Below are 23247 nucleotides of genomic sequence, written 5' to 3' on the forward strand. Positions count from 1 at the left end.
CTACAGTGCCTCAAAAAAGGCTGAGCGTGGTCAGAGATTAATAGTTCTTCATTCATCATCATCCAGGATGGTGAGGTCTTGCTGAGCCATCACTGGTAGCTGGATACACAGCTCCAACAGCAACTACCAAGTCCACTATGAGTGAAGGATAGGCTCAGAGCATTACTTTCCATCTTGGATTCTAAGATCCACCAAGCTCACGGGTACTCGTACCTCTACAGTACCCAGCACAATGAAGCTTGACTCCTGGTAAGACAAGAGGCAAGGCTGTGACCAGCACCACACTCCTTGGTACTGGATTCTGGAAAGGAACCCAAGAGTCCTGTCCCCTTACTCCTGCCCATTAGACCCCCCCCTCTCCTTACTGAGCTGGGAACTTGGCCTGGGCTTCACGTAGGTATTTTGGTGCCTAGCTCCCACTGATTTCAAGGGGCTTTAGGTACCTAGATGCTTTTGGAGGCTCTGGGCACATATCCAAGAGTCCAACTGGCAGGTTGCTGGTGCCCCGGAGCCTCCAGAGGCAATGCTGGAGGGTCTGCTATACAACGGAAGAAAATCAGGGTGCAAGGTGGAAGGAGAAGGCAAAGGAAATCCGAGTCAGAATTAAATTCTTTAATACAAAAAAAAGTTTGTTTGTCGTCGTCGTCGTCGGTTTTTTTAAGATATATCTGTAATTTCTTTGTTTAAAAATAAATATGTACTAAGGAATATCTTGAAAAAACTCACTAGACACAATATGTAGTGTTAATATCTTTTTTCCCCGCAATTATTACAGATAAACAGTAGCACCAATAAATAAAATGATAACAAATATTAAAATTAAAAAGGAGAGAGATTCAAGATGTAGAATTTTCTATTTTTCCTGTCTCTTCTTTTTACATATATAAAAAAATCGTAGCGTCTATTTCATCCGAATCACACATATACATAAACATATATATATATATACAAACACATAGCCAAATATATATATAGTATGTAGATGTATATCTAACCCTTGTCTCAATAGGAATGTGTAGGGGGTAGGTGTTAGAGAAATTAATTAAATAACTGCCCATAACATGCTACTGACTCTGCCAACAATTGGGGAGAGATGGGATGGGACAACAGGAAAGTTAAATTTATACACAACCAGTACAAATAAAAAAAAAAAAAAGAAAAAGAAAAAAAAAAGAGGTACGGCTTATAAATAGTTCAAATTAAATATTAACAAAGAATACTGAAAAATCCCTACTCTTTAATTAAATTATCTGTTTAATTTCTAATTTAAAAAGGGATATTAAATAAGTATATAAAACACTTTCTCTTCCCTCCCCCCCATCGGAAGCCTCTGTCTTGCGCACGATGCAGCATGAGTATTACACATTGCAGATGCAAGCACCCACCCGTGTGTTCTCCTGAAAGCCATCACTCAGATGGGGAGTTCCTAGTGGTTAGTAGTCACTTGCTGTGAGTCTGTTTTTAGACTGTCTCGTCTTTTTTGGAAGCTTTCCGTGTTGTACATTATCAGGCGTTGAAAATTCAATTGCAGATGATGTTTGGCAGATTTCTGACACAGACCGAGTACCTTTTTGATTGTTATTATTATTATTAATAATTTTAATCACAGAACTAGATTATATATATCCACATAGATGTACAAACACGCTTTCAGGGGTGTGTGTGTGTGTGCGCGTGTGTAAGGTGGGTTCCACATACACCGCAGAGTATATCGCAGATACACACATGGCCAAGATTTTCAGACGTGGCTTAGGGATTCCGGCTGCCTCCACGTTTGATTCCCAGAGCAAGAGGTGGAAAAGGAGCCTGGTATTTACAGTACGTCATTAGAAAAATCCTGACGTCCCCAGGGGTCATTCACACTGGACGTGCGAACGGAAGGCAGCAAAAATTGCTTTCGTTTTCCCCCCTTCCATCTTGGCATACATATATATTATTTTTTATATATATATATGTATAAAAATAAATATATATATATAAAAAAGAGAGAAAAACACAAACATACAAGCACACAGACACGAACGCACACATTCACCTACACACACACACACCCCTACTGTGTATATACTTTTGATTAATATCCCTTTCCAGAAATGTTCCGTAAGCATCTTGGATGCTCTTGAGTGGCAGCTCTGTGCATGAAGAAAGCAGACAGTGCTGAACAATTGTGTGGCTAGGCACCGGTCCCCATTCTTGCTTCAGCACACTGTAGGCCTTGTGTCCTTTTGCAGCCACCAAGGGCGGGAAATCTAGACTCCTGTGATACTTTCTTGAAGGGAAAGTTAGTGCGCATCAGCTGCCCACCATCCTTAAGAGAAGCCAGCACGTCTCTCTGGCAAAGTTTCTATAGCGAATAAAGTCAACGCAAAATGTACACTGACATCCCATGTCCCAGCAAGGCAGGCAGGTTATGAGACGAGTAAGGGCGAAGGTTGGGGGAAGAGAGGGGAGGAGGAATCCTTGATCACGCAGACGGCCATTTCCTTGGCCTTTGACCCATCGCACCCTAGGATGCCGCTCTTTGGAACTCCCTGCCCATCCTCTCCGTCACCTCTCCTCCCTGTCCCAGGCAAGGAGAAGGTGGTTTGTGGTACAGCACACTCTACAGAGAAACAGCGGAGGCCGCACAGGTCAGTTAGAGTTAAGAAGTTTACACTCAGCGCTTCTACTCAAGTCCAGTCTTAGCTTGTTTCTTATGCCCCAAGTAGCCCGCTTGTGTCCACAGCAGTCGAGTATTATCCAGTGAAGACACCAATAACATTAGCAATGTTAAAAAAAATAATCAGTATATATATATATATATATATACACATATATATATATATATATAATATATGTGTGTGTGTGTGTGGTTAAAGATATACATATATGTATATATAGATGTGGTTAAAATATATATACATATATATATATGTATATGCATGTATACACACATATATATGTATGCATGGGAAAACCCATCAAATACACCCCTATAGTCTTCCTGGCTCTGTTATTTAGCAGCATGAAACAAAAAATAAAATAAAACAGTTCAAAACCCAAAGGTGAATTCTGTGCGGCGGGTGCCTTGGGGAATGTTCCTTCCGGAGTCCATCGTCCGTACTGAAAGTGCTGTGCTCTACCGATCCTTCATTTTTAGGGTTCATTTGGATTAGTGTTTTGTTTTGTATTTTTCTGTCCAGGCGAGAAATCAGGCTCCAGAAACAGGGCTGTTCCCCCTTCTTTTCCGCTGCTCACCGTCTCGGTTTTTCACATCTGTCAGAGAGGAGAGGCAAGGAAAGAAAAAGGGAAGAGGTTAATGTTTGTGATGGGGGTGCAAGCAGGGCAAGGGAGGGGAGGAAGGGAGGTGGCTGATGTTTTTAAGAGCACATGGTGTTAAGACGTGGCATGACGTCACTGGTGGGGTGAAGTGCTGTGTAGTTGGGGCAGAGCAGCAGAGAACCTTGACCCGTGAATGGGTCGATAAATTCTATTCCCCCAGGCTCACCTGGTCGGGGGGGGAGCACTGGTACAGAGGGAAATTTTGGAGCAGGATCAGAGGTCTCCTCACTCACAAGCTGAGTTGGGTGTCTCGTTTGCACCCTCTCACAACATGCACACATAGGTACACACACACACACAAAAACAAAGCCAAGCAATGCATGCAGAGAGACACACTCCCCCAGCTCCCCACCTAGCCTGCTGTTTGGGTTGGAAGCAACACAGACAACAAAGCCTCATGCAGGCAAGAAGTTTGCTGAAAATAAAGTGCCTTTCGTTTCAGTGGCTGCCATGAGCAGGGGTTAGTGCCAGAGAAGAGCAGCAGCAGCAGCCTGAAGAAGCAGTGGGAGAAACAAAAAATTGCCCTCCCTTCCAGGGCCCAACTCGAACCTTACAAGGAGATGAAGCAGGAGGAACTTCAGCTTAACCATCTTTTTCTCTGGAGACAGATAATCTACCATTTCTTATGACTCCTTGCTACCTTTCTGGTGAACATGCCACCTCTGGAAACTTCCCTTAGTGCCAATCATCCCACCAAAAGGAGAGACTAATAAAAGACACAAGCAAATCCCTTCTGCCATCACGACTTATTTGGGGTATTGTTTGTTCTTCTTTGTACTTTGTACTATTTCTCACTCTTTAAACTCTGCAAGGTAGTTTCCAGTTACTCTGGGGTTAGGGTGCAAGACCAGGTGGAAAATAACAACATAAGGTCTGGTCTCGCTCTTTGGGGGCTATGATCACTGGCAGGAGGGTAACTCTGGAAGCTGCTGTAGTCTGACCCCTCCATCAGTTATTCTCTCACTCAGACTGCAGCACGCCAGAAAACTTCTCTATATGCAGAACAGTTTTGACAGCTCTGGCAATGCTAGGTGCCTCCCTGGCTTTGGCACAAAGCACTTGCACGCCTGGAAGCACATGCTGCCTGAAGCAGCCCTAGTCACCTAGCCAATTCCAGGCAGGCAAATGGACACCTTCTCCATCAGGATGAAGCCAACAAAAGACCCCAGATCTCTCTCCCTTTTCTCATCCAGTCACTGCTCCTGCAACATTCCCTTGATGAGAGGAAGCTCCTAGACTTCTGTGAACTCAGTTTGGAGTCACAGCTCATTAGCAACTCCACCTTTATGCCACTCTCTGCAATAGGCAGGATGATCACACACCAGAGGTGCACACATAGACAGCGAGTCAAGAGATCCTGCTGAGCTCACCACAGAGCTCAGGTGAGAACCGGGAATCAATTTCTGCACATCCATATTACGGACGGGAGCATGACAGGTAATCCTCAGGCAACACATTCACAGTGTGGATCTCTGAGTAGACACTAACCACCCAGTGTCTTTTCAGCTCCCAGCTCGCATGTCTGAAATACAGACCTCTGCATGCCTTCACCTCCAGCAGGCTTAACCCTGCTGTATCCCACACCACAGCCCTGAATGCAGCCCCTCAAACCACAACTCTGGCTAAAATGTGAAGAGAACTTTTGAGTGCAGGGCCAGAGGACAAGGTCCTCACCCCAGCTTTTAAGAACAAAGAGATGAATGAGAGTGTGGCCTGGCCTTCCTCAGTCTGCACACAACAGAGCGTCCACAAGCCACACAGAAGGGGCTTGGAAGATAGGAGTGGTGAAATCTTAGCCAGCTAAGAAGGATTTGGCTTTGTACAACATTACCCTCAGAATCGCATAAAGATAACGTACAGAAGGCTACAGACCCTCCCCATATCTACTGCAGCAGTGTGAACTCTGTTATCTTGTTCTAGGGGAAAGGATATCTTAGGTATGAACACCCATCCTCATCCAAGTCCTGACAGCATATCAGAAACGGACAGCCGCCCCTTGACACAGAGAATCTCTGTCCTCCTCTCAGTTAGTCCCTCTGCCCTCTGGCTCATGTAGGACAGAGAAAAGAAGTGATCACATAGCACTGGTGCCAGAAGTCAGCAGGAAGCAAGCTCCCCCCTCTTTCTTTCTCTTTCTTTCTCTCTGTGTGTTTCTCTTTCATCCTTCAGGACACAAACCTGCAAGTGCGCTCGTTTAACTCAAGCTGCCTCGACTTGCAACGTGAGTCTGTGAATTTGCAGGAACATTTACAGGTCTGGGGATCTTGTACAAACAAGTGCTTTCTCCTCTCTGAGCAAGGCTCACAGTGACTGCAAAAAGGCAAAAGGAAAGATGTCTAAGCTACAGCGCTTCAGCAGAAAGAAAATACACATGCAACACCCTAAACATCAAAGCAATCCCCTTGCCCCCTCCCGCAGCCCCCATGCTGCCCACTGGAGTGTCATGGGCTGATGGGTTTTCCAGCAGCACCCCAGCAGCCCCAGGACATGGTCAGGACAGCATCCCCTTGCATTAGCGTAAAGAGAAGGAGAACAGGCTCTCTGCACAGTATTCACAAATGCTGCATTGGATCCATTGGCATAAGCCACAGGGAGTAAGAAAGGAGAAGCAAGGATGGGAAGGTCAGAGGTCCCAACCAGCTATGGAGGTGTCAATGAGAGACGTTCTCTGAAGTGGGCTGCTGGGAGTAGAAAGAAGCCAAAGGCTAAATGAGTTAAATACGCAGGGTCTGTCCCTGCTGGAAAGCAGCTGGGCTCCAGCATTGTGTGCTTACACCTGCAGTCTGCACTGCCCTCCCTTCTGTGAGCCCCATCTCCACCTTGCCACCTAAGAGTCCGCTCTGAAGGGCTGCAGATTTACAATGCAGAATTTTGTGAACCACCGTGAGAGAGAGAGCGAAAGAAACAGAGACAGGGAGAAAGAGGCAGGGAGAGAGAAGCCACCGAATCCAGCAGAGAGAGAGACAGAGAGCCCCCCCCCAAGTTCCCCAGCACCCCCTCTCCAGCTTCCCACCGTCCCACCTCTCCTCTCCGCTTGTGACTCCACCAGACACACGCGCACACGCACACGCACACACACACATGCACGGCAGGCACCAGCTCATCTTCCACCAGCCGTCGCAGCGAGGGCACCAGGCAAGTAGGGGACAGTGCAGGACAGAGCTACAACCAAAGGAGCAGCAAAGAGGCGTGGGGCACCTGCCCGCTCTCCTGTGCCCAGGGGAAACGGTCACTGGTGATGATTAGAGAGAGTCAAGCAAGCCAAAGCCACCTTCCCTGAGACACCCTTTGTGCCAGAGCGGTGCCACTGCCAGCATTGCCCCTGCAGGACCTGCAGCCCACCAGTGACTGGGGGGGGGAGAGGGTGAGATTTTGAGTGAGCGGCAAGCAGGCGGACTGGTTGGGGAAAGGGAGGGAAGAGAGTCTACAAGCAGAGGACACAAACGTACAAGCTGGGTGGTTTGTACCGGCCTTTCTTGCGCTTTCTCTTTTGACCCTTCCCCTTTCCTCGCTTTGATTTTCTGGAAGAAAAACAAAAAAAAAAAAAAAAAAGAGAAAGAGAGAGAGAAGGAAAGAGAGAGGGAGAGCAAGAGAGAAAACAGAAGAAATCGCAAGGAAGAAGAGAAAAAAAACACAGCCATGTGCCTTGCTGGGAGGGGAAAGCACATGAGGCAGGACTGGAGGACAAGTCCTGGAGCGAAGCACAGACCTCCACCTCGCACACACACTCACTGGCCCTCTTGCAGCACCGCCACCAGTCTGCCTGCAGCCAAGCCAGCACCAGGGACACAGCGTGCACTGAGGCCACCTCCACGCGGGGCTGCCGGCATCCACGGGCCTCTGAAGGCACCCGCACCCCTGGAGAGGGGCAGTGGGGCAGCGGAGAGAGGAAGGGATCAGGAAGACTGGTGAAAGCATCACACAACTGCAGTGAGCGCAGACAACCAGCTCTGGTGACAAGCTCAGGCTCACACAGGATGACATGGAGAAAAAGAGACCGCCGTGACGTGACGGCAAGGAGGGGACACCCAGCAGCCCCACTGCGGGGATGGCAATCGTCCTGCCATGGGATGGGAGCGATGGGGCCCTGGGCTCAGTACACTGGGGACAAGGGTTGAGTCCTGTTCTGTGCAGTGCTGCTGCATGGGAGTGGGGGAATGCAGCCTGAAAGCTCTGCTCACCCACCCCACCACTGCCTGTGGTTTGGTGGACTCAGGAAGACCTCACTTTCTGCTCACACACCCTCCAGCATCCTCCATGCCGAGCAACAGAGGAGGAAGAGGGAGGCTAGCCCAGTCAGGATACCCAGGAGATGGTAACTGCAAGCAGTTCAGATTTTCTTTTCTTTCTTCCTCCATCCAGCCCTTCCCTACCTTTGCTTTCCACAAAGATCTGACAGACAGACAAGCGGACGGAGCCAAAGCACTCTCTTAAAAATTCACTTGCTGCTCCTGATTTTTGGGCAGGAGCTGGGACAGGCAGGGGCTGGGACATGCAGGCCTGGACACCATGGATCTCTGTACCCCAGAGAGCACAGAGCAGGGGCGGTTGAAGTCTGCACTGCTCCTTGAGCTGCATCAGCGTAGCAACAAGGTACAGGTATGTGAGAAGGCCCTGGGGCAAGCACCTGTGAGCCTCACAGCAGCTCAGCAGCCTCCCTCCTTCCCCTCTCTGCCTGGGCGCAGCCCATCTTGGGAGGGAGCTGCCAAGGTTTAGCAGGGGAACAGAAAGGAACACCACAGGTGTTTCTTAGGCCTGCTCCAGTCTTCTTGATGGAACGTGTATCAGAGCATCAGCTCACTCCCAGCTGCTGCCCTACATGTCAGAAGGCACAGGGAGGTGGTGAGGGAGAGGAAAATCTGTTGTTTAGGAAAATCTGAAGGATGGAGATATATAACAGGACTTTCAAACCAGAACAAATCAAAGCATACCGATCTCTCCCATCCCTTCCCTTCCTTCCCCGGGGAGTGCAGAACCAGCAAAGAGCAGGCAAGGTGCTGTTAGAAGAGGAAAGGGATTGCAACACAGTCTGGGCTGGCTGCTTCACCCACACCCCATCCTCACCAGAGCTCACACAGACCCAACTCGCACACCTTCAAACCACGGAGCCACGCAGATGACCGTCCCCAACACGGCCCTGCACAGAGGAGAGCACTGGCTGCACGCAGCCTGATGCAGCCACGAGCAGGTTTCCAGGGGAGGAGGAGAGGCTGGAAGGCAGCTAGAAATCCACAACCACCAGGAAAAGGGTGAAAGACGCTCTCTCTCACTCTTCCACTTGCTCTCTGTTTCAGCTTCATCTCCCAGTATTTACCCCTTTCCTCTCCAACTCCGCACCTCTAAATGGCAGAGTCACTATCCCAGCCATGCGCAGTCCAGCTGACCCTCTTGTCCAGAGAGGTCACATTTTGTCCATGTTGTTCCACGTTTTGTGATCGTCCCTGCAACTACCGCAGGACGAGAGCTTTTTTAATCTCCTTTCCACAACCTTTTTACTTTGGGAAGGAAGGAAAGGGAAGGTTGTGCCTTAACCTTCTTCAGGTCACCAGAGCAAATCCACCAGCTCAAAAAAAAAAAACTCTCTTGAAAGCCTCCACCAAGTCCCAGTTAAGGACATCCACCTCCTTTACACCCTCCCAGGCTCCCACCCAACCAAAACCAGCATCACATCGTGCATGGCATCAGTCCTGCCTCCACCAGGCCTCCACTGCCACCTCTCCCTGTAGCCAGCAGAGCTCCTACCCAAGCTGCCGTGAAAGAAGCGAGCAAGTTCTCACTCAAGCAGCAAGAAAAAAAATTAATAATAAAGAAAGGCAGCGATATGCAGTAACCAGAAACACCCCAGGAGGAGGCAAGGGAGAATGGGGGCTGCACCTTGAATCCATTCTGGTAGGACACACACGACGGGACTTCCCTGACTCAGGGTAAAGCATTAGGAATGACTGCCATGGTTGTGGGTCATGCAAGCTCCAGGTCTGGGGTATGTAGGAAGGACCGTCAGATCTGGGTTTCTGTGCCCACCTGGAACGGATTCAGAGTGTTGCCCCATGCACCACCATATGCCATTTCCAAAAACACCTTCTCCAAGTGAGTATCTCCAACCAACCAAGGAAAAGGGCAAGGGGCAGTAGGGAGAAGAAATGCCAACCAACCACCAAAAGAGAAGGGAGAAAAAGCTTGTCACTTACTTTTCTTGTTTATTTTTGACATCTTTCTTTGGTCTGTGGGGGAAGAGAGAACAAAGGCATCATTAAAAGGGAATCTGCTATATAAACATCCAGTATTATCTCCAAATCCCACAAGTCCAGAGAAGGACATGTACAGGTGCCACTGCAGGATGCCTGTGGCAGTTAAGCAGTCCTCAAAGTGACTGCTCTCCTGCTGCACCTCACCAAGGCCAGAAGACCCCAGGCTGCAGGCTGGCATTGTCCACCTGTCAGATCTAGAGATGGAGATGCCTCACAGGCAAAGGAGCTCTTTTCCCAGGCTCAGTCATCCCACTGCAAACGAACAGTGGAGACAACAGTCTCAACACAATGGCAGAAGAAAGGAAAGGCTCAGAATAAGTTAACTGCAAGAGGAATCAGTGCTGCTCCATTCTCACCTGCAGTCACATTTACTGTGCTGTAAGAAGCTCATGTGCGCTATGTGCTGACTCTGATGGGGTTTAATTCTCGCGATCTGTAATGAAAGAAACGGAGAGGGTGACTGCCCATTCACTATTTATATTCACAGCTCCAAATCAGTCCTCTGCATAGAAAAAGCATTTGTACGCCAGGTGGTCCTGGGAAAAGCATGGCAGAGTTTGAGCTGCCTCTGAGGCCCTGTTCTCCCAGTCAGGGAAGGCCTTTGATCACAAGCAAGCAACAACACCAGTCTCGTGCCAAAGCTCTGTTTGCTCATGCATGCAAGGTGCCAGCACTGGTGGACTGCCTTGGAGACAGGCATGGGAGAAGGCGTAACACCACAGTAAGAGTCTTACTGAGCAGTCATCCCCAGTCAGTACTAGAAAGACAGTGATGGAACATCCAGCCAGCTCTCAGATAGAGTCAGGCTTCAGCCTAAAGCAAAGGCCCAAAGCAAAAGCTCCATACCCAGCTAATTTTCCCTAAGCCACCACTCATTCCTGGCTGACATCTCGTTTTCTCTCTGAGACAACACACAGAATAAATCTGGTGCTCTGTACTTCCAACACCCCTGCAGAGCCAGACTTTGCCCAGCCCCCAGCTCAGTGTGCCTCCAGGGATGCTGTATTACTCTGCTTGTACTGTCACAGTCTCTCAACCCAGAACCTGGCTGGACCGCTAGCTCTAGCATTTGCCACTGAAGCACCTCTGACTCTTTACAAGCATGTGGGCATGCCAGTCGAAACCTGTAATTCAGCAAAGAACGGTAACAAAACCATTCTTAGTTACACCATGCCAGTAGACTCTGGCCCAAGCTGGAGCCTGCAAGTGGAAAAGCAATACAGGGGAAGCACAGAAGGACACAGACAGGTTCTGTCCCAGGGTTCAAATGCAGCTGAGGTCACAAGTAAAAAGCACCGGCTGGTTATCATGCACTCCTGCATGTCACTCATCCGTTTAAAAAACTGAGGGCAATATTTACAGGTCCCTTTCAGGAGGCTGAGAAACAAAAGTATGTGAGGGAGCTACAAGTCAAGGGTACTGGGTGTGAGCACCATGCTGGATACAAGCTGGGATCCAGGTTGGCAAAGGCAATGACAAAGCTCTCGAAGCAGAGTATGTGTCTTCCCCATGTGCCCAGCCTTTGCTATCACGGCCAGTCTGTCTCTTCCAAGAAATGAATTCAGCAGCCTCCAAATAAAGGAGGAGCACGCCCAGAGGCAAAAAGGCTTTTCCACTTGACACTGAAGCAGTGTGTTTCTTAGAGACCCTTCCCACCCCTGCTGTGCCAATGTAGCTAATGACCCAAATCCTCTGCTCTGTTGGTAAAGGCTGACCTCGCATGCCCTCCGGGAGAGAGTACTGGCAGGCTTTTCCCTTTTGCACTACACAGCTGCTTTCAGAACAACAGCTGTGTGGACCAAATGCAAAGTTAAGGCAGAGCAAGGGCCCGGGGAGTATCTTCTTTAGGGCCTAAGGGCTATAAGCATCAGCAATGGCCCTTTGCATTCTGCTCCATTGTAGAAATCTCCTTTGCATAGTCCTATCTTCTGTATCTGAGTACTAATGAGGGTCAGAGCCACTGAAAAAAACAGATTTTCTTCTTAGCTCTGCATATAGACGGGCAGGTCACTTTTCACCCCAGTGTGGGGTAATGCTGAGCACAAGGATCAGGAAAGAAGTAAGCCCTCCCGATCCGACAATGTCCAGCTCCCTAGGGTAGGCTGTTCTTCCATCTGGGTTAGCTGGGAGCTTGGACTCTGGGTTAGCTGAGTGGCTGTGATGGGTGACTTGCCTCCTCCACCCAAGCATGCCAGCTTGCAGGTTGGGCCCTCACCTCCATCGTGACGTTGTACACATCCACAGGGACACATTCTAGGCCCTCATCGCCGCAGCAACCCGCACATCTCATCAGAGGCACACAGGATGGCCTGAATATGTACTCCACCTCATCAGGATACTCCTGGAAAATGTCCACCAGGGTCTCAATTGTCCTGCAGAAGCTGCGCTCGTAGACTTCCAGGAATTTGATAACTGCAGGGAGGAATGGAGGGAATAAGTTAATGCAAACTCAGCTCAAGAATGTCTAGTTCTTTACCCCTTAAAACAAGCCAGGCAGTTGCAACACATCTACCCTATGCTCTTCACTAACAGTCTTGCAGGCCTAAGCCCTTTCTTTGTCTCTGCCCTACTCACACACCCACCCACCCTCCCTCCCACACCCCAATAAAGTGGGGAAGAGGAGACAGCCTCTCCCTGACACTGCTTTAGAGCTAAGACATGATGGACCAGCGAGGTTTACTGATTGGTCTGGCCCATCCTGACACCACAGATGCCTCTTCCCCTCCATCACCAATACGCTCAGATATGCTGCCACCAAGCATATCTGCTCAGCCAAAAAGCACCAGACGCTGCAGCAGATGATCTGCACTCCGGATTAAGAACCCTCACAGGTTCATCTTTTACCCCCTTTCAAAACAGCCAGTTGATGCCTCAGTGGGTTTTAGAAGCCAGGGGTATGTAAGCCAGAAGCAGAAGCATCCCTCTCACAGACCTTGGCACAGAGATTCTCCTGAGAATGAAGAGATGGTTCTGAACAATGCATCTGCGTGGCTTCTTTCTTCCTAACATCCACCTCAAGAGGCCACCTTCAGAATCACCTGCAGCGCGCAGGCAGGTCACAGCCCCCATGTCTCCACATCGACAAGGAACTGAGCCACACACTGGGAGACCCACAGCACCCTCAGGATTAACTAGACCACATACTTGGCTACTGAACCACAGTAAAGCCACGTGGGAGGAGAAACGGGGTGGATCTACCATTATCCTCTGCCTTTCCTCTGAATGGAGCAAACACTGACTGCTTGCGATCTGCACCGATTTCACAAGCGTTTCTCAATGTTTCTCAGTCTCTTGCCAAAGCTTCGTCTTGCTGCTTGGTCAAGGGTTGGAGAGATTTGAAGAGATGAGAGATAGGAGAGATAAGCACACATGCACAAAACCCAGCTGCTAGCATACTTCTGCAAACAGCGGGTACCTAGAGCTCCCGAGGCCTCCTAGCATGCAGGCAAAGGGAGATGGCTCAAACGGAGCAGGGGAAAAGAGCACACACAAAGAGGGAGTACCTACCCCATGCTGTTACGCACTCTAATGATCCACCTGTACAGTATGCAGAGTGCTACGGCACCGGCATTGATAACTGAGCGATAAGCGCAATGTGCTTGCATCATGGAAAAAAAATGGTCTCCAGTAAGCGTTTCTAAAGCGCCCTGAACTTGTGACAAACTGGCATAAAGGTTACTTTGCCACAGAAAAAAAAATGCAAAAGCTGCAGGGCTTGGAGCTCAGAGCCCACAGTTAATTGTTGAAAGTTAATTCTAGGTCATGTGGAGCTGACAGTGCCACGGTGCTGAGAGCGGGTACAAGAAGGGAGGAACTCCCATCCAGGGAGTTTGAAGTGTCAGGGAGTGTGAGCTACTATTAAAAGAGAAAGTGGCTTATGAAAAGAAAATGTAGCCTGGCAGGCACAGAACGCTTGCTGGTATTCCTAGCCTAAAAGACAGCATGCTTCTGTTCCCTGTCCTTCCCTCCCTCTTCCTTCTTCCCTTGACTGCAGTGTGCCTCTTGTCCATCCTTCCATGGTGTCCACGCTGCCTCCTTCCTGCTCCCCTTGGGAGTGACCCTAGTCACTGCTTGTGTTCCAACAAGTTGAACAATTTAATATGTGGGAAATTCTGCAGGCACAATGACAGCCACTGAACTGCACTGCTGATTATTCACACTGTGCCAGCAGAAAGGATCTGGGAACCCTGGCGATAAAGGCGCAGCTCTGGCCAGAAACACTTGCAGACTGACTGCATGGGGAAGAAGGAGAGAAAAGAGGGAGGGGAGGCGAAGGTTACCTGTGCAGATCAAAGACTGCTCGCTGAATTTGGCTGAGATATAAAGAGGCGGAAACCAAAACCAAGCAGAAAGCTGAAGTGAAACTGATTCAGGTCTGTTCCGCTCTCTGAATTTTGCACTGTGCAAGCAGCTGGATTATACCATCGAATCTGGGCTACAGATTGGCCAGAGAACAGCACACTTGACTTTTTTTTTCCGCAGTTTTTAGTCTCTTGGACGCACCTTGCTAGCTGCACTTGAGATCCGGGGGATCGGACAGGAACAAATGCCTCCCATGAACAACGCGGGAGCTTCTGCCTTTACATTAATGCATGATATTTTCCAAAGCCTGCATCAGCCTCTGAGGAGGAAGCAGGGACTCCTTCTCCAGCTGTCAGTCAGATCTCCTGCCACGGAAGGCGCACTGCCCTGATTCTGCTGCACACAGAACACTCACACGGAGACTGTGCAACGCTTCACAGTCCATTTGCACAGCTATAGCAGAGCACATGACTGAGGTACAGTCATCTCTCAAAGCCCTGCCCCTGTTATGCTTACTCCTATGTACCAGGAGTCATATTCCACACTTTGCCGGGCTGATTCAGTCCATGCCTCCTTTCCATTGGTTGTGTTGGGGACGGAAGGACGTCTGTCTTTGACGGGGAAAAATGGGAAGGTCACTGAAGGACTAACACTGCTTGGCCTGCTCCCCTCCTGCAATTCGGGCCTCAGCCCATGTTAAAAGTTAATCCCATATTTAACCCACACCCCTACCCCGTAACACACCTCCAGATTTGAGTCAGAGGTTCTTCTTTGTGAATGGAGAGGGAAAAAGGTTAAAACCCAGCCAGGGCCCAATTAACTCTTTAGGGCAGACATGGCCACGGCAGGTGGGATTGAGTCCAAATTTGGAGCAGACGAGTGGGAACAAGCTATACTAGAAATGGAGCAGCTCAGCAATCATTCTGCCTCCTTCTCCACCAATGGCTCTGCAGCAATATAGACACACTGTTCTTTCAAAAATAAAAGTGCAGCCACAAGTGCTGGTGGTTTCCTTTATTTATACCAGAAAATCTTTTCTCGTGGAACAAACAAAGAGTGTTTGTCTGACTCCTCTACAACTTCCTGTGCCACAAAACACGTGGAAAGCTCTCTGGAGCACAAAAGGGTAGGGGGTGAAGCTAAAATTACACGCTCCAACCGGAGTAAGTTCATCCCAAATAAAAACCTGTTGCAGCTTGCCATCTCAGAGCAAGCACAGAATGGCCACAGGTACAAAATCACCTTTCTTGCCGACCCCAAAGGCCCCGGGAACATTGGTGGAAGAAGGCACTGCAGGACTGTCCTTCTGCAACAGAGGCACATCAACGGCTCCTCTTCAGAGAGAGTAAACTGAGGTACAGAGAGCAGACCCCCAAGGTCATCCAGCAGGACAGAAGCAGAGCCAAGAAGGTAATGCCAAGAGTCCTGACTTCTTGCTCACTGATGTATTTGAATCGCAGGTCCAGGAATAGCACCAAGGCAATAGCACTGAAGTCTCACTGCTCACATTGCTCAACCGACTTCTCTCCTGCTCCCATCTGCCTTCCCGTGCCAGGGAGTGACACTCCACTCAACTCATCCCCTCCCCAGGAAGGTAGCTGGTCACAACAAATGGCCAGATGAGGGTACTGTCTCTTTTCTACCAACAGCAGAGGGACTGGTTACCAAAATAAGCCTCACAGCAGGCTCCATCTTGATCCCTCAGAAGTCACTGAACCTTCTTCTGTTGACTTCAGCAGGAGCAAGGGTCAAACACAACACACGGCAACCCGCCAGCAAATCAGAAATTTTGGCCATGCAAAATGGACACCTATCCCAAACAGCCTGCCACAAATCTCTGGCAACACACTCACAGTCTGTCACGCTAATAAAGTTACAGAAATTGAAATCGAGCGTGACAAAAAAAAAAAGGTAAACTGGATCCACACAGCTAGAGCCCTCTGCTGACCTCCGGATGGAATAACGCTGGAGGTCACAGCCCACGGGGGGACCCTTTACCACAGCCACACCAGTGAGGGCTCTGTTCAGCTATGGAGGCAGGAAGGAAAACACAGACAGGATGACCTTAGAGCAGCTGACTATCGCCTCAGCCTGGAGGCTCCGATGACCAGAGTCAGGCTGTAATGTGGAATACACATTCTCCAGAAACCGACAACACCTAAGAAAGCTTGCGTTTCTTTCTTGGTGGAGTTGTAGCAGTTATTTTATAGATCACATCCCTATGTGACTGGAATCTGATGACATCCGTCTCACTATTTTATTCCTAAGAACTGGGCTGCCCGCTACCCTACTGCTGGCCTAAAGGCTGTGAAAGCCAATTGGCTGCAACACATGGGGCAGGGGATGTGCAGCAGGCATCTCCCACTGACCCCGCAGCTGCCCACACTTCTGACCCCTCACACATCCATCCACTGGCACAAAATCAGTGATGCAGAGGGGGTACTTTGGCCTCGAGGCAGTGGTAGTGCCACAAAAAGCACCACGCTTCCCAAGCAGGCTGTATTCTTGCCTCTCCTGTGCTGCCATTAAGCAGAAGCTACAGGATCTGGGCCCTTTGTGCCTTGCACCAGAGTAAGAGGTTGTATTTTTCATGCTCGGCTGTTCACACAGCAATAGCCCAAGCAGTGGCAGGTGGCCCTGTTCGGGGGGCCTGAGCACCCTCTCCCCCAGACCCGCAGCCAGGCACTGGGTGCTGCTGTGGGGCCTTTGCTGGGGCTCAGCCCTGACTGGCCAGGCACCCCCAGCGCCTGCGGGGAAGAGGCAGGCAGCGAAGATGACAAATCCCTTCCTACGGCACTGTGGCGAATTCCTAGGAAGCTGTTCGCAGCTACTCAGCTCTTTGTGTGCGCGTATATAAATATATATATATATATATATATAAACGAGCGCGCGTGTGTGTGCCCGAGCGCACGCACGCACTTCTCCTCGCAGTTATGGGAGGCGTGAGGAGGGCTGGGCCGGCCCCGCCGCCCGCCCCGGCTCCAAGGCCGCCCGGCCGCGGCCTCCTCGGGCCCGGCACCGCGCCGGCATTAATGGCGGCGCCCCCGCCCCGCGCCCCGCGCCCTCCGCCGCTCCCCGGGAGGTGGCGGTGTAGGCCGCCGGGGCCTCCCTCCCCCGAGCCCCCCGCCCCCGGGGGAAGACGCCCCGCGCTTACCTTCATTGGGCTTCCGCTCCCCATCCCCCAGGGCCGGAGCAGCCTTCGACAACTGCGGAGAGAACGGAGAATCGGTCACCGGGCCGCGGGGAAGGGGTCAAGGGCTGGGGTGGGGTGGGGTGGGGTGGGTTAGGGGGGGGGTGTCCTGGGCCCGCCGCCACCGGGGAGCCCCGAGGCTGTCCCTTGCGGCGGCACACAGAGACCTTTTGTTCTCCCTCTCTCCCCCAGGCCTCCCCGCCGGAGAGCTGAACCGGCAGCGGGGAGGGCCGTGGGGGGAGAAGGGCTGTCAGGCGCCCAAGGGCACTGCACCCCTCTCAATGTCACCCCCGGCTGTCGGTGGCCGCAGAGGTGTCGCTGCCTGGCCCCGTGTCAGGCGATTAGCTGCGAGGGCACCACGTGCCGCGACACCCCACGGCATCCCTCCTCTCCCGAGTGATATGGGCTGCTGTGACACTTGGCACTGTCACGTAGCGGGCCCTTCCCCAGTGCTGAGCGAGGCCCGAGCTCTGCGCTCGCTGCCCTGCCTGGGACAAGGGGCATTTCCTAACCAGGAGCAGCAATAGGCAACCCACCCCCAGACTGAGATGGAGCAGCGTTGCACCACTTTGCCAAGGAAGTGCTTTTTCTTCATTCCAGGTGTAACAAAAACTCCACTCTTCCTGCTCTGCGCAAGGGTTGGAGCTCTGACGTAACTTTCCAGCCAAGTCAGGTTTCCCCCTGCTGTTCTGTTCTGAACCAAAACCAAAATGCTCGGGTTTCTTCACTTCTGCAAGGTATGTTGCCACCTGCGTGACGCCATCCGCTCCAGAACCTGCTGCATTTCAGCAAGTAGGCACACACAAAACACTGCTTCATCAGCAATCTGCTGTATTTAAGCCAACAGCAAGGCCTTCTGATCTCACAGCTGGAGACAGGACTGAACGGACCAGGCAAAGTCCACCTCAGGCTCACAATGGGAATTGGCCATCTATGGCCTTCTCAGCAGCCCTGTGCACAGCCTGGAGTGTCAGCTTTGAAGAGGAGGAGGAAAGTGAGCCGGCAGAGCCCCTTTCTCAGCCATTCCTTTGTGTCTGTGCACAGTTCCCTTTGTCTAAGGTCCCCCTGATCAAACTCCTCGCTTCTCCTTTCTGTTAACGTCCTTCTGTACCTGAGCATAGCAGGCTGGTCCAGGCTTGAGCTGCCCCATTGTTATGCCCCAGCGAGGGAAGCTCCTAACCTCAGTGCCGTGGTAAGTTTAAAAAGCAGGTTCCTAGGAACAATTTCATCCCTGAAGTGTGAAGGTCACCGCAACAGCACAAACAAAATGGAGGCAAGCAGAGGCTGCAGTGGCCTTTCAGGGCGGCTCAGCTCCCAAAGATCTATGGGTCAGAAGAAAACCGCTTCAAGGGCAGAAAAGCCTCAATTCACATCATAGCACAGGAAGGCAATCACGAGCCAGGTCAGTCTATCCAAGTCACAATGCCCCCAAGACCTTTCGCTGAGGGATTTCTGGTTCACACACCAGATGACCATGATGGACTGAGCAGAATTAGCTCTGAGACACCTTGAGGGTCATGCTGTCCCTTCTTGGCGTGAGGCTGCTCAGCCCGCTGCCAAGCCCCCTGCCTCCCTGCACGCACACACACACGTGGTGCATGGCTGTTGGGAAGCAGACACAAGCCACACACTTTCACTGCTGATCTACGCATGGCCAGCACCTCTCCCTGCCCAGGGTGTAGGAGCCAGCACACCCTCCCAGCCGTCACCTACACCTGGGTAGCAATTCCACACACACGTGAGATGAGATTGATACAAAGCCTGCCAGGAGTGGGCCGGTAAGGCTGCTGTGCTCCCCTGGCAGAGCTCGAAGGGGACTTCTCTGCAGACACCCGCAACTATCAGTAACACACAGTCAGCTCAGCAGGGCAAGAAACTTCTCTGTCCTTTGGGCATTGCCTTTCACTAATGCCCTCAAAGCCTGTCTAACAGCAGGTGAGGCAGGGGATTCTGCCTCACTCTAAACCAAGCTGCCGTATATCACAAAGGGCAATGGGAAACTAAAAGCATTTCAAGGGACACGCAGGCCTAGCATGCCCTTCGGTGGGAGCCTGAAGGTCACGCTCTCCTCTGCTGTCTTTCAGAATTACCCAACAGCTCTGTAACACGATTTCTTTCCCATAAGATTTTCAGCATGTCACAGAGGTGTGGAAGCAAGCCCTGGGCTCGAGAGCGGGAAGCTCCTTTTAGTGTCCTTTGCAGGTCACAGCAAATGCATGTCCTGAAGCGGGCCAAAACCCTCCTGAAGAAATAATCATGTTTCACACCTCTGAACCTGCACCTTCCCATCCCCCCTTTCCTACCAGTTCCAGCATGGAGCGAGTTATCCTCTGAAGGGAGAGAAAAGGTTAATGACGCTGTTCCTCCCCAGCCATCGCCCCCCTCGCCAACACCACCAGCACTCTTTCTCTCCCTTCCCCTCCCCCTAATCTGTGCAGCCTCATTAAAAGAGCTTTGTAACTGTTTAGGACTGGAACAAACAATCCATCCACTCTGAGAGGGACTCTGGGACAGGAGTTAATGCACTTTTCGTCTTAGGCGCTAGAAATTCTTCTCAGCGGTTTCTACTTAAGCAGGGGGCTCTCGCTGCGCTCCCTCTCCATTGTGCACACAGCCAGAGGTCGGTAATCCCACAAACTGCCAGCGCAGCACAGGCACCCTGATGCAGACGGACGAGAGACCCCACTTGGGTTGCTCAGGCATCGGTGAGCCCCTCTGCGGCGTCAGCACAGGCTCCCCTGCTCCCAGAGGAGCTCTGCTCCTTCTCCGTAGGAGTGTTATGGGGAAGGTGACCGCTGTGCGCGGGCGGCCGAGGGGCTGTGGAGCTCCTGGCGCAGCCTGGCGCGGAAGCAGGCTGAAGGCAGCACGGCGGGTGTGTGTGTGATCATTAGCAGTCTGGTCACAGGCGCGCTCTCCCTCCCTGTGTGTCTGAGCGCTGCCTGTTCCCTGTGGCAATATAGCTGGTAGAGCCAGGTCCCTCCACGTCTCAGGGAAGGGATGGGTTCCCAGGGCCCCATCAGCAGGGACCTGCCATCACTTCAGCCGGACAAAGGGCGATGGGGAAGGAGCTGCTGTCCCCCATATCTCTAGGAAACAGGGACGCCGCCACGGCCTTCTGGAGCCTGCGGGAGCTCGGTGCTGGCGAGCAGCCGGGAGGGTGGCACTGCAAAACTGCCTCTTCCTCCCTCTCCCGCGCACAAGGGCTGTGGCCACACGTGGAGGCAGACACCTGTGGCATCGGCACCGCCCAGCCTACACCATGACACACTTCCCACCGTCCTGGGAGCGAGCGTGCCAACCCCTCGGTGAAGAGCAATCTCTTCGGCAGAGCACTGAGCTTCCCACGTCCCTCCTCCTTTGCCCTTGGGAAAGCCGCCCAACACGCGCCTGACCCTGCCTTCCTGCCCAGCCTCTCCACGGCTCCTCTTTAGTTCTTCTCAATGCGCCTGGCTAGCTAGATAGGTTTTATTCAACACAACAGCCTAATTAACAGCACCGATAAATATTATCACCGAAGCACAACATGAAGAGTGGCACTTTCCGCCGTGCCCAGAGCCACCATCAGGCTGCCTACGTGAGACCCACTGGCATTCCCAACATCCCGACCATCACCGTGGCGCCCGAGCGGCCCACAGACAAATAAGGACAGAAGTGTAGGACAGACCTCACCGTCCATCCATCTGTCTGAGCGCTTCTGCAGCCCGCATAACCCCGCTATCTGCTCATCTCACAGTCCCCCGCGGACTTACCCTGCAACACCTCCCACTGCTCCGCATTTCCCACGCCACGCCATAATTTTTCCCTCTTTCTTTTCGCGTCACACCATCCTCCTACCTAGCAGAACAGGCTTCTGCATGGTCCCTGCGGACGGACGGACCCAGAGCCTACCTGATCTGCAGCTTCATCTCCAGGGAAGAGGAAGGGGAGGGGAGAAGGAGCAAGGGGAGGGTTGAAGGGTTTTATTGCCAGACACGGAGTTGTCTAACCCATGGCCAGGGAAGAGATGCTACTCTCGAAGTTTATGGAGGAGCCAGCGGGCAGAGAAGCCCTGTTTTAGGTGACGGTGGAAAAACTCTTGGGAGAGCGGAAAGAATTGTCCCATGAGGCAGACGTGGCCGCCAGGCTGCACGGCGCAGCTCCGTGACACGCTCAGATGGGAGCTGAGCCTTGGTTCCCATCCAGCACTGCCCAACGTGCGGCTGTCACCGGGAAAAGTGGAGATATAACAGGCGAGAAACAAAGCGTGCGGAGCCTGCCTCCAGTTCCAGCTGAAATGGCTCCTAATTGGGGAGTTACCTTCCAGCATCCATGCTGAACAAACAATGTGAATAACTGAGCAGCTTGCAGGCGACCTTTATTTTCATGTCTGTGGGAGATGATGTGGCTCACATTCCCTGCAAGAGCAGAGGAGCAGTGCAGGGAGCACTGGCTTCTTACAGCCTTAAACATAATCCATGCCTACCCAGTGCACAGCCACTTTCACGTGGGCACTCTGTCTAAACCCCTTAATATCTCTTGGCAACACAGCCCTCCGGACTCCAGAAACAGATCGATTTATAGGGCAGGTTTGCACAGAGCGCTGCCTTTTAGAAACAAACAAGAAAAACAAATAAGAGAGAAAGAAAAAGGAGGAAGAGTCGGTCTCTAATCGCTCAGGAATGACAATGAGGCAAAAGTAAAAGTGACCAAAGAGGAAGAGAAGGGAAAAACGCGGGGTTTTGTAGTCTCAGTGCTGGAGATACGTATATTGGAAAAAAAAAATCAATCTGGAAAAAAATCAGGATCCATTTTGTCCTCTTTGATCTTTATTTGTTTTTCCAGCGAGGTATTCTGAACTCCGCTCGGCGGCACGAACCCGAGCCGGGACCCAAGGCAAATACGGCCGAACACCCTTTTGCAATGTCAGGAGACCGGAGGACGGGAGGCGAGGCTGATGCAAGAAAGCGGCGCGCTGCCTCCCTGCCCCGCGCCCGGCCCCACGGCCCCGCGGCCCCACGGCCACTCCGCGGGGAGCCCCTCGCCGGGGGCGTGCAATGCGCGCACACGTGCGCTCCGCGCGCGGCTCCCGGCCGCTCGCCCCCCGCCGCAGCCCCGCACACGCACCCGCACACGTGTGTGCGCGCCGCCGGCGCCCGCCCGGCCCCGCTGCCAGCGCGGTGGGCAGGTGGGAGGCGAAGGGAAGGCGGATGGGGGGGAAGGGGGAGAGAAGGGAAGAAGGGGAGAAAGTCCCTCCCGCACAAAGCCCCGTCCCGCCGCCGGCCGCGCCGCTTACCTCCGCGCTCTGCAGATAGAGCAGCGCCGCCAGCCCCCAGTGGATCCAAGTGAGCAGAAAGTTCATGGTTGCCGGCGCACGCCGCGGAGCGGGGCCCGCCGCACTCCGCCTCGCCGCCGCGCCGCCGCCGCCCCGCTGCCGCGCTCTGGCCCGCGCCTCCTCCGCGCCCGCCGCCTCCCGGGCGCTGCGAGGGGATCCGGGGGAAGGGGGTCTCCTCTTCGGGGTCTCCGCTTTCACCCCTCCATGCGGCCGGCCCTCCGCCGGCGCCCGCTGCCGCTCTCGGTGGGCGCTCCGCAGGGCCGAGCGCAGGCTCCGCGGCCGCCCCGCCGCCGCCCGGCCCCCGCCGCCGGGCAATCCGAGCTCCACAGCGGCGCCCGTGCGCGGCCGCTCTCCCGCAGCCGGGGCAGGCAGGCACCCGCGCCGCGCTCGCTCTCGGCTTCGCGCACTCACGACGAAGTTTGCGCGGAAAGTTTCAATGCATCTCTTTCGCCGCGCCCCCTCTTCGCGGCGAGCCGGGGTCGCCTCCCCCGGGAAAAGGAAGGGGCCGAGCCCGAGCCCGAGCCCGAGCCCGCTCCGCACGTCGGGGTGGCGGAGGGGGCGAGCGGACCGCCTGCCTCCTGCCCTCTCTGCCTCTCACTCTGCGTCCACCGCTTTGCAAATCAGAATAGTAACAGGAAAAAAAAAATCCAAACTGGCTATAGAGGGAGGGAACGGGGCGGGGGGGAGGCTCTGCAGGAAAGGGAGGGAAAAAAATAAAATAAAAAAAAATCCCAGCGGATCAAAGTATAGGTGGGGAAAAAATAAATTAAACGAGAGGATAAAGCACGGCGGCAAGCCAACAGCAGGTCCCGGTGCCGCGCAGGGCTGCTCCCGCGGCGCGCTGTCCCCCGCCGGCGCGGCGTGCGCTCCTCGCC

The 23247-nt window shown here is 52.6% G+C and overlaps 1 protein-coding gene across 7 annotated transcripts; it reads right to left on the reverse strand.

The window, feature by feature from the left end:
* Positions 1-591: 591 nt before the first annotated feature.
* VEGFA (vascular endothelial growth factor A) lies at positions 592-22925 on the reverse strand. 7 transcript variants are annotated; one of them, XM_065755572.1, is made up of 9 exons: positions 22334-22925; positions 17026-17077; positions 11785-11981; positions 9926-10002; positions 9510-9542; positions 9196-9342; positions 6771-6842; positions 5500-5631; positions 592-3255 (listed from the first exon to the last, which is right to left on the reverse strand). In XM_065755572.1, exons 1-9 carry the CDS (start codon positions 22397-22399, stop codon positions 3234-3236), a joined length of 798 nt encoding a protein of 265 aa, XP_065611644.1. In that variant the 5' UTR covers positions 22400-22925; the 3' UTR covers positions 592-3233. The 7 variants fall into 7 exon arrangements, with proteins under 7 accessions (XP_065611644.1, XP_065611661.1, XP_065611653.1 ...); XM_065755589.1 differs by lacking the exon at positions 9196-9342 and having other exon boundaries at positions 22334-22493; XM_065755581.1 differs by lacking the exon at positions 5500-5631 and having other exon boundaries at positions 22334-22493.
* Positions 22926-23247: the final 322 nt, after the last annotated feature.

Source organism: Cyrtonyx montezumae, unplaced genomic scaffold (genome assembly GCF_038088225.1).
Source record: "Cyrtonyx montezumae isolate F1298 unplaced genomic scaffold, pur_monq_1.0 scaffold_0, whole genome shotgun sequence".
In the NCBI taxonomy this organism is placed as follows: domain Eukaryota; kingdom Metazoa; phylum Chordata; class Aves; order Galliformes; family Odontophoridae; genus Cyrtonyx; species Cyrtonyx montezumae.